Genomic DNA, 11,424 nt, shown 5'->3' with positions numbered 1-11,424 from the left:
AAGTCACTCCACTTGTGACTTAACACTTGATTTGTTTGCAGTCAACACAGACTAGTCCAAATGGAAACTCATGCAGTCTAATTAATCAATAACCGAGTGATGAAATGCGAGTGGTTCGAGACATCACAGACGTTGATCAGTGAAACGACACATCATTACATATAATTAAGTGTGATTGACCACTCAGCGACTCATTTTGAGGTGAATGCTTCCAGTAGTTTCAGTGTTAAAAACACACACACGTTATAAGTCTATCAACACGTACACGACACCAACAAAAATCTATCAATCAAAAGCATTTTTTTTAGACCACGGTTTTCACAAATGTTGTTCAGCCAAAATTAGCAGATGATTGTGCTTGAATTCACCATTTTCATTGCATAAGAAAGAATTTTAAGCCTGCATTTTGTAATAGGGCAAACAGTTGACGTAGGGAACCAATTAATCAGCCAGTTCCTGGTTTCAGTGCAGTATCGGTTTAGCTCCATAGTTTGAAGAAGAGAAAAAAACACTCATCCTAATCTATAAGAATCCATTATATGTTAAACTACAATAAGTCTATCGTGAATAAGAATGTGATATCACATTTCAACCCACAGATTGTTTTTAGTCGAAGATATGTTTTAAACAATTAAATTCTTTGTAGAATTTTCAGACGACAAAAACAAAGTACTTGCTGTGTCGCAAACGTCAGTATCAATCGAAATATATAGACCTGCAGTTGTTTTTGTCCAGAGTTGTTTTGCACAGATAAAGACGTCAGTCAGATGCTAGTCCATAGAGGGCGCCCGACAACGGCCTTGTACAGAATATATAAGGACGCCCTTTGTAAATGTGGCTTCTTGACACAGGAGTTCTGGTGCATACAGGCGAGGAGGTAAGACTTGTGTTTGCATTATGAAATGATAAAGGATGATTTTAGCTGGGTGTATTTGCAGTTTAGGCCATTTTAGAATAGCTATCGTTCTGAAATAAATGGCATCCAAACATGAACTGTGATTCCCTTTGTTACTATTTATTTTCCATACAAAAAATGTTTTGTTTCCTACCTGAATTTGTTTGTCTGGTGTTCCCTTAGCGCTTTGAATGCACAAGATTACAGTAATTGCAGCGCTGCGGTTGAATGGGCCCCTGAGGACATTTAGGCAGGGAGCGGAGGGGTGGGGGGTGATTAAGGGGCCGTGAGGTGACAAGTCCAGTTTGGACCAGTTTCCTCTCTTTTATTCCAAGAAAATAACAGAAACTAATTCATTTCACTCTGGGTGCTCACTCAGTTATCACGGAGAAGTCCTGCAAAGTGTTTTTTTTGCCTTGAGTCATTTGGTGAAAAGTTACCGCATAGATTCTTGATAGATGATGTCAGAATGCTTTACACGCATGCAGCATATTTAGTTATCTTGGGCAGGGTTCAAAGTTAATTGTTGTTGTAAATGTTGCCCTGACTGGCCTTTAGTGTCCTGCAGTGATAGGCCGACTATAAAACCTTTCCCTCCCCTCACGCCTTTGTCTTTTCCCAGATAAAGTGATCACTGATCCTTCATCACGAGCACCGGTCAACGAGGCGACAACAACTGACTCCCTCTCTTTTCCCCTGACCCGGGAACCTCAGTCTCACTTCTCCAACTCTTCACCACTCTCTGCCTGCCTAGCTCCACAACCTCAACCATGGCTCCGACGCTGGCCACGGCATTCGCCCGCCGCTGGTGGATGGCAGTGACTGCTATCATCGAAAATCTCCTCTTTTCTGCTGTGCTCCTGGGATGGGGATCGCTCCTCATTATGCTCAAATCAGAGGGCTTCTACTCGTACCTCTGCAGCGATGAAGGTGAGTGACGGTTTGGGCGGTACTTAACACCATAGCTTTTTGTGTGGGGAAATATACGCGGTTTACTATTTTAGGGACACAGCATAATTAGGCTACTTAAAACTGGATTGCTATTTATTTCTTGTCCAACTTTTGTCAGCATTCCAGGGCAAAAGCTGGTGATGGGAAGCACATCAACTGCTTGTGCTCTTCAGTCATATCCCTATCTATCTTTTGCATACCCTTGGTAAACCAACATATGGCTTTACAATTCGATGCATGGAAGTAACATCTGAACGGATGAATCATGCTAACATATTGCATGCTCTGTTGGTAACAGGTTATTGTGTTGGAGACCCTAAATTTAAACAAGGCTTTTGTGCTGTCGGTATCGCTGAAATTGTGATAGCGTTTTATTTTTGGGAGAGACCCGCAAGCGCAAAATATATCTGAAGTGATGGAATTGGAAGTGTTAGTGGAATATAAACAAGTATATTAATATGTTTTAGAAAATAAATAAATCGCTAGGATCATTTTGGTAAAGCCAACAAGTGCACAAACTACGTTTTGTTTTATTTAACTCGTGTGCTAATCCTGCGTAACATTATGTTCAAAACTAGTGTCAGCAAAACAGAACAGTCAGTAGCATCAAATGTCACAGTGCACTAAAATGACCAATGCAGAAGCACAGAAATGCCAAGATGCAACAATTTTCTCATCGTGACACGATATGAATTCTTCTTGTGATTGGCTCCAAGTACGCCATTATCATCAATCATTCAAAGTTCCAAAATTGCATTTCAAAGATTAAGTACTGATGATTTTTGTCTCTGGCATTCAAACTAAATGATAATTTCTTGCCCTATGCACTGCATGTGGTCAGTGACCAAAGTTGACTATTGGCTGGTCAGTTTGTTTGTTTCAGTTATCGTCGACAGAGTGTTTACAAAATTGATTTATCAATTATTTATATTCGGAAGATTCGGTTTCACTTCACAGGAAATCATTGGAAGTGTCTCCAAATAGCCAAAAATAAGCATATTTGATTGAAATGTAGACTACTTTATTGCATCACATTTTAGGCATTTTAGCTTGATATATGAACAATCTCTCTTTGTAGGGAACTAGTTTGTAGTTAACAAAAACCCAATCTATGGTACGACCACAGTAAATGTTTGGCCTTCACACCTGTACAGGTAACTTCCGGAGTGATGATACAAACATCTTATCTTGCGCTTGATGATGTAAGAAGGAGATGATGGCAGCACCAGCTCAGCTCTTTTTTAGGCATGTGACAGGTGATAGCGTGACTTGGGAAAGCACCAGCAGCACTTTATTAACAGCCATACGGAAGTTTAAAGTCTGCTGATAAAGGACAAGGAGGGAACAACAGGCTGATAGGAAAAGTGATGAAGAGTACGAATTAGAGAAGGCTGACTGTAAAAAAACAAAACAAAACAAAAAAAAACAACTAAATAATCAATGATAATCATGAAGCGGTATGAGTTATGCTTTAGATAGCCGGCTTAAATAATAAGTAACAATAGATACATCTATATGCACATTCATATGTTATACATAATCAGCAATAACTAATTTTAAGTGTACAGACTCAAATTAACTGGTTAAAGCACTTGTAGCCAAAAAAAGAAAAAAAAAAAGATCTTTTTTCACACAAATGGTTCATGCATTCATACATTTTCAGGTAACAGTTCCAGCCACAATATGTCCCTGGGGATCACGCAAGCACCAGACGAGTACATTGACTATTATGAAGGTAGTGAGGAGGCCGTGGTTGCCTTGGGGGACGGGGTGGAGATGAAGCCCCTGGTCCCGGTGGACGGGCTTCTGAGGATGAATGGCTGGCTAATCTGTAAAGAGCAGGATGAGATGTTGAATCTGGCCTTCACTGTGGGCTCCTTCCTCCTCTCTGCTATCACGCTGCCTCTGGGAATCGTCATGGACAAATATGGGCCTCGTAAACTCCGACTGTTGGGCAGGTAAAATTGTTTTATATATGACAAGCATTAAGGACGAATGTTTAGGTAACAATTTCTCTGTGGTGTTGTTATATTTAGAATTGCACATAGGCCAGTTAATATGCTCTCATGGCCGTATAAGGCCCACGGGCTGGAGCTTTCGCCCCCCCTCACCCTTCTGGTGTACCTCAAAGGAGCTACCACAAGATCTAAATGAGAAAATATATGTACTGTCATTCCAGCACATGCTTTGGCTTGTCCTGTCTACTAATTGCGTATGGAGCCTACCAACCAAACGGTAAGTGCAAATTTGGTATTTGGTCAGTTTCCTGTTTTGGCGGTCGACATAGCGATAAACTGTTTTACCTGCTCCCTTTACAGAGCTCTCAGTCCTTATCTTTATCGCCCTGACTTTCAATGGCTTTGGTGGCATGTGCATGACCTTCACCTCCCTCACGGTAAGCGTGTGAATGGACGTTTGTACTGTGTAATCTGTACACATTAGCCAATGTCGGAAACTCCTCATCCTGTCCGTCCGGGTACCACATGTGTGCAAGCAAGCAAAAAAAACCCCAAAACAGTTCAAATGTTATGCACGCAATATAAAAATGGTTTCTCCTCTTTTGATGTTGCCATAAGAACAAATGTAAAAAGTGACATTTATTGGCATGTTGTATTTCATATCTGATATAATCAGAGAGTCAGTCACCCACCCTTCGGCCGTGATCTCTGTACTGTTCCGGCCTCGACCCTGCGGCCTTATTCATAAAAATTGTTTGCCCTGAAAAATTGTGCACTCGTTTTGCTCTGGAGTTGAATGTTTCAATCAATGTTTACCCAAACTAACACACTATCATGATACATTACAAAAATATATTTACGTTTAAGAAGATAAGTGATTCATTGACAATGTTATTGCTAACTAAAGTTGATCAAATTCATTTAGTTAAAATCTCTCGGTAGAATTATCATTTACCGCTTTGGTATTGTTTGAAGTTAGGACAAAGTAACAAACAATTCTGCACCACTTCCAGTCGGAGTAGTAGTAAGCATCATCTATTCTGGGAATTAAACATGACTCAGTGCCACAGAGGAACAACAACGTTTGATGCTTTTTAGGATTCATTGTTGACAGCAGCATTCTTTCCCCTTTTGTTCCCCACCTATGCCAACATTTGAGCCTATAAGGAAGCACACAGTCCAAAAGTGTACCATGGTGATGTTGTTCACTCCAGAGGGGCTCTACTCTTGTAAATCTGCCTATACTGTTAAAAGTTTCCAATACTGTCATAATTACAGCGCCGCAACTCTTTTACCACAAACATACCCTCTATCTATACTGTAACTCACAACACCCTTTCACTTTTCTCCTTTATAACCATACACCATAAGAATTGGTTAATTATTACATGACTCCACTTCAGACTGATACAAGCATATGTGCGTATGACCTTTAAGGTCTTGGGCAACAGCCAGTAGCAATCACTGGCTCATCGCCATGGAGGCACCCCTCTACTTTCCCATCTCTTATGTAACTCAATGTGCTTGTTGTTATTCAGTCTCTCGAAACAGAAGAGCTTGTGAATGTCTTTAGTTTGGAATATTCGCCACCCATGTTCCACACTTTCTTCTGTGTTGATCTTAAACGATCCCTGTGACAAATGGGCCTTCCGTCGTATCATAATGTACCGGTACTTACTTTTTGTTGAAAAAGACCATGAGTAGAGCCTCAAAGGGTTTGGCTAAAACGCTGTGCCAATTGTCTGTCTCTTTCACCAGTTGCCAAACATGTTTGGGGACCTGCGTTCCACCTTTATCGCCCTGATGATTGGCTCTTATGCCTCTTCTGCTGTCACCTTTCCTGGAGTCAAGGTAAGAAAACAAAATGAAGAAAAAACTTCTTATTCAACCACTCTTTGGTCAACATTAATATCAACATGGTTCTGTCATTTTACGCAGGTGATCTATGACTTGGGCATATCGTTCATTACTATTCTGGTGGTGTGGGCAGCCTGTGCTGGACTGGTCTTCCTGAACTGCTTCTTCAACTGGCCCCTAGAACCCTTCCCAGGACCAGAAGACATGGACTACACGTTAGTATTTTAGCCATCTCAGGGCCATTTTGTCACTTCTGTCGACTGAAAACACTATGTTCACTATGACCTTGCTGATAAATAATTATCGGATTCGATAAGATTTTATGGAGTCTATCCACTATCAAATGTCTTTGACAATTCTATAAAAAAAAGATGTGCATTATTTTCAGCTGTCAGATACCCCTGTGATGTTGTTTAGTGCTTTAAAGGGGATGACAAGCCACCCCCCCCCCAAAAAAATGTCTTTGCAATAATATCTTCTATGTGCCTTCACTAGTCTGAACACGGCATTCTGATTAATATTGCGTTTGTGAAATTTGAGTTAAGTAGCAAAATCCCATAAATTTTTAGCCATTTCACAGGCGGCCATTTTGTCACTTTCTTTTGTCATAAAATGACATCACAGTTGCTCAGTGCTCAAGTAATAATGAATCATGGTTCAATTGTTTTCTGAAGCTGAGCCATGATTTGTCATTAGCTGAGCCGTGAGCAACTTTGATGTCATTTTCAGTTGAAATAAATGACAAAATGGCCGCCCCCTGACAGGCTGAAATCAGGTGGATTTTGCTGCTTAACTTATATATACCGCAAACGCAATTTTAATCAGAATGAAAAGTTTTCACTCGTGAGCCTGCATAGAACGCACTCTTATGAAAGAAAATTTTGGGGTTGACTTTAAGTGATAAAAGTTGCATGAAATAAAAATTTGATAAAAGTTTATCCTTACAAAGCTCATCATTCCTGCTCTCCCACCATTGTTTGTCAGTGTCAAAATCAAGTTCAGCTGGCTGGGCTTTGACCACAAAATCACTGGCAAGCAGTTTTACCGCCAAGTGACCACAGTCGGCCGTCGTCTCAGTGTGGGCAACAGCTTGGTGCAGAAAGATCTACCTACTAAAGAGGGCAAGCTCTGCCTCTCCACCATGGATCTGGAGTTGGATGAGAAGCCCAAAGATGAGTGTAAGGAATCACTTGATCGCCTTGATCGTTCGCAGCTACTTGAATCTTAATGAGCCATTTCCTCTGTTCTGCAGCCCAATCATTCCTGAAAACGATCACCACCCCCATCTTCCTGCTCAGCCTGGTGACCATGTCGGTTACTCAGCTGCGTCTCTTGTTCTACATGGGGGCCATGAACAGTGTCCTGGAGGTGCTCAGCGATGGTGACCTCAACACAGGTTAGCCTCGTTATTGACCAGTCTTTAGTTGGATATCGTACAATTGATGATGCATGATTTAGGAGTAAAAACATTTGTTTTGGTGGATAGAAAATAGAAGTACGGATGAATTTTGTGAAAGTAAAGGTGTTTTCAGCGTCGCGTGTTTATTTCATTTAATATTGTGCTTTGATTTCTGTATGACTTCCTACTAAATTCTCGCGGATCATGTTGACAATGATTTTTGCAGTGCTACTTATCCAACAGTTAAGGTTGTAGAATAATTGTTGTTCCCAATCTTTGGTTTTCAGTGGAAAGAATGGAACTTGGTAAGATTCCAGTTTATTCAGTCAACGTTCTTTCAATACCCTAACCGGTCACTGTTCTTTCAAAAACCTACCATTTATTTAACATTCAGCAGCTTAGTACTTATGCAACAATCACTGCACTGGTTGTTGATGTTTCTATTTTTTCCACATTTATTTAACATTTAGCAGTTTAGCATTAACAGCAACATTCTGTTCCAGGACTACAACCGCTAACATCCTGCCTTTTTTTCATAGCTATTGTAACTTGTTTGTTTGACCTCAACTGTGAGGCGCTGAGTCCTTCAGATATCATTCAGCTTCAGCGTGAAACCACCATTAATCATAGCTTGTAATTATTAGCTGAATTTGCCCTCCCAAGTGCACATCACATGAGCAGCTTATCCCATTTTACGCAGCGCTTCATAAATTTCCCCTTTAACTGTGGTTTTAATTGTTTTCTGTATTCAGTTTTATGTTGTTCAATAATGGACTACTTCCTGGTAAATACTAATAATTAACCATACCTTTCGTCTTTTATTTCATAAGAAAATGCTCTAACGCTTCACCATTACTTCCATCATATGTCAGCCTAGAACTCCAGTATTTTCACTCAGTGTCTAATATTTTGTTTTTTTACCCATATGGCCCTGATACCCACAGTGAGTTTATACTCGTCCATCTTTGGCGTGCTTCAGCTGCTTTGCCTCATGACCACTCCAGTGATTGGTCAGATTATGGACTGGAAATTGAAGGACTGTGACGATGGAGAGGAATCAAAGGATGCGTCCAGCAAGTAAGTTTTATTAATACGGATATAGACATCTCCATTGTATATTAATGCTAACAAATGCAAAATTGTCAAATCATCAAACAAAAATAACTAAGATATCATCACCAGGGATGAACCAAAGAAAAAGCGAAGAGACAAAAAGACGCAGAAGGTGACTAACGCCCTGCGAGCATTTGTGCTTACGAATTTCCTATTGGTGGGCTTCGGGATCACTTGCCTGATACCCAACCTCCCCCTACAGGTGAGCATTATTTATTTTCTTGTTTTTTTTTTTTTTTACTTTCAAATTTCTCTTGATGCTGTTATTAACATCAACCCATGGTGGAACGACATCAATAAATGCCCCATTTAGTTTCAAATGTCGAAGTTTGGATTTGCACTGCAGGTCTTGGTGCCCAATTCTGACCATTTTTTGGGGTCTCCAATCTCCTCTTCTTCGCTCTTGTTTCAGATTGTGTCATTCATCCTGCACACTGTGGTGAGAGGATTCATTCACTCAGCTGTTGGTGGGCTTTACGCTGCTGTGTAAGTTTTACTACAAGATTATCTTAATTATCTAGCTGTATCAAACTTTCAAACTGCGTGCTAAATAAATACAACTATTGTACTCCGTCAGGTATCCCTCCTCGCAGTTTGGCAGTCTAACTGGCATGCAGTCACTCGTCAGTGCTGTCTTTGCTCTGCTGCAGCAGCCCCTCTTTTTGGCAATGATGGGACCCCTGGCGGGAGACCCATTCTGGGTATGTGTTTACACACACACGTGCGGCGACAAACCTTCTGGGTGTACCTAATGTGGATATCCCCTCTTCAGGTTAACATCGGCCTGCTCGGCCTCAGCATGCTTGGCTTCCTACTGCCACTCTACCTGGTTTGCTACAGACAGATGCTCCACAAAGAGAGGCAGGAAAAGCAGAACAACGCCAAGATCTACATCAAAATCAATGGCTCCGACATCCCAGAGGCCTTTGTTTAATTACAGAGAGCAGCAACAACATGATGGAAGAATGATGAGATATTGCACATCGTGAGTGGTGCCACGCAGACACCAGCGCGCAAATGAAACCTGTTTAGGGATACAATTCTTATCGGACTAATGTATATTGAGCATGCACACACACCCGCACGCTCTTATTTAAACTCTGTGCTGTGGAAGTCTACCACATAACTGTGAAAAGGATAAACGAAGCGGAAGAGGAAAGACTGTGAAAGGAAAGAGGCATCAGCACTCTGCATTCCCCCAATCCTCAACTTTATTTCGTCAGTCTCTCACAGTATTCCACATTATAACAGCTTGTATTGTCCCATGAAACTGCTTACATAATTGAATGCGTAAATTCTCTCCAACAACTTTAGCGAGTGACTATGAAGGAGAAGAAAGGCCACAAAATCTACTGTGGGAAAGTTGTAATGTTACAAGAAAGAAAATCAGCATATTACAAGAAAAAGAATTATTTGTCATTGTACCGGTAGTCTTAAAAAGAAAAAAGAGTAATATTACGAGAACTACACATTCAGAGATTTTATTTTATTTTTTTACATTTAGACATTTTGTTTTCAAATTGAAAATATATTATTAAGATTCAGACTTTTTTCTTTTGTTATTTCTCCTTCGCAAATATTTTCCTAATTGGTGTGTTTGTTGTTTGAAAGAGTTAACTCATTTTAATACCACCTTGTGTTTCTATGGTCATTTTTTATTGTACTCGACCTTTCCCTCCATTTAAGTGGCTTACATTGTTTTTAAGTAGGTACAGTAGTGTAGATGAATGTCAGAGTCTTTAAGATTTGTACAAAGGATATCACACAAACTGCATTATTTGTATTACTACAAGCAAGGTAACCATTTGAATATTTATTTTGTGTCATACCTTCTTTAGTTTTTTTTTGTACGTGTCTACCATATGTGCCTTTTTAAGTCTTAATAAAGATACAATCGTTTTCTTTATGAATAACATGAGCAATCACATTTATTCTGCTGAGGTTAAAAATTCACATTCAGACTACCAAACGCTTCAGGATCCTCAGCACTTGAAAGACTTTCTAATCAATGGAAATTTTAATTAACAAATGTTAATATTTTAATTTCTCCTATTCTGCATCATTCCATTCCATTGAAATGTATTCATGCAGTAAATGCGCTTTTCTGGACAACCGGGCACTCCGAAATATTTAAGATTTATGTTGTTTTTGTTGTAATTTTGAGAAGTAACGAAAACTAAGCAAATGACTCAATCTAAAAACCACTTGGCTCTACGCACGTTTAAGTACAACTTTTTAAAAAATGATCAAGTAATAATTTGCAATTCTCTGCAAAATGAGCGGCTGGTGTTCTATATTTTTGTGTTAACGCACAGTGACCTCTGCTGGTTAAAGTTGATTATTACCGAGGCCAATGGTTACTGCTGTTTCTCATTGGAAATCAATAGGATCAAGCCCATTGGTGGTAATAAAGCACGCAGGTGCTGCCAGAATCAGTCCCCCCTGGTAACTTTCCTACTGCGTAAGTGGTCAGTGAATGCACTTCGAGTCCGACGCAGAACGCGAGTGACTTTATTTATTTTTTTATTATTTTGCTACTCTTGACGCGGCTATCAGTGGTTATAAAAAAAAATAAACAAATCAGCCAATTGGAATACAATTATGTGTTCTCGAACAGGATACCACCTATCTGTATTTTGCCACTTAATTTGATCTCGCTGGAATCACTAATCCTTTCCATCGTGTTTTGATCACTGAAATTCCCTTATGGTAGCTTCATTAATTGCAAAATTTCTTTGGTCTAAACTAATGCAAATGCAGGGAATTTCCCCCCGATTTCGGCGCAGTCTAACGCTTACTTTACATGTTAAATTGTAGCGAATGGTGTGCTGAAAACCACACCGACGAAGACTACCACTTTTCTGGAAACCCTATTTTCAAAAACACAAAATCATACATTCTTCGTGCCTTTCAATGAAAACAAACGTAGTAACATCGCGCGCCTTCAGTCAATGCGTGCGCGCTCCCGCGACAGGGGATACGGATTTTGGCAGGGGGTAAGTACTTTGGCACGACACCGCCAAAAAAAGGATCAAGTGCCCAGCTCTACAAATAGACCTGGCAACAGTCAAATAAATGGAGTACCCCCCTCACTTACAATACATCAATAATACATAAAGGCTAAACTAAAATGGTGTATTATCTATTCAAAAATAAAATGATGATACTCGAATACGACACAACACAACACAATAAAATAGCACAAGTTATTTGGACGACTCCGTCACTACATATGGTTATTAAAGAAACAG

General features: G+C 40.0%; 1 protein-coding gene across 3 annotated transcripts; it reads left to right on the top strand.

Moving 5' to 3' along the window:
- Positions 1-795: 795 nt before the first annotated feature.
- Positions 796-9,732, top strand: slc43a2b (solute carrier family 43 member 2b). 3 transcript variants are annotated; one of them, XM_088279195.1, is made up of 15 exons: positions 796-877; positions 1,518-1,825; positions 3,510-3,804; positions 4,026-4,081; positions 4,165-4,241; positions 5,563-5,655; positions 5,743-5,876; positions 6,646-6,839; positions 6,914-7,057; positions 7,348-7,365; positions 8,005-8,137; positions 8,243-8,375; positions 8,586-8,659; positions 8,751-8,874; positions 8,946-9,732. In XM_088279195.1, the coding sequence occupies exons 2-15, from the start codon at positions 1,666-1,668 to the stop codon at positions 9,105-9,107; spliced, it is 1,797 nt and encodes a 598-aa protein (XP_088135321.1). In that variant the 5' UTR covers positions 796-877; positions 1,518-1,665; the 3' UTR covers positions 9,108-9,732. The 3 variants fall into 3 exon arrangements, with proteins under 3 accessions (XP_088135321.1, XP_088135323.1, XP_088135322.1); XM_088279197.1 differs by lacking the exon at positions 7,348-7,365; XM_088279196.1 differs by lacking the exon at positions 796-877 and having other exon boundaries at positions 1,276-1,825.
- Positions 9,733-11,424: the final 1,692 nt, after the last annotated feature.

This window comes from Idiotropiscis lumnitzeri, chromosome 17 (genome assembly GCF_059441095.1).
Source record: "Idiotropiscis lumnitzeri isolate Australia: NSW breed Sydney's pygmy pipehorse chromosome 17, RoL_Ilum_1.0, whole genome shotgun sequence".
NCBI classification, from domain to species: Eukaryota; Metazoa; Chordata; class Actinopteri; order Syngnathiformes; family Syngnathidae; genus Idiotropiscis; species Idiotropiscis lumnitzeri.
The sequence above is the reverse complement of the archived record's forward strand: the minus strand, read 5'-3'. Positions and strand labels throughout refer to the sequence as shown.

Bases quoted from the DNA above. Each gene is read 5' to 3' on its own strand.
- slc43a2b (XM_088279195.1), top strand. From the start codon at position 1,666: ATGGCTCCGACGCTGGCCACGGCATTCGCCCGCCGCTGGTGGATGGCA. The intron at 5,877-6,645 runs GTTAGTATTTTA...ATTGTTTGTCAG, and splicing joins CCAGAAGACATGGACTACAC to TGTCAAAATCAAGTTCAGCT. The intron at 8,875-8,945 runs GTATGTGTTTAC...TCCCCTCTTCAG, and splicing joins TGGCGGGAGACCCATTCTGG to GTTAACATCGGCCTGCTCGG.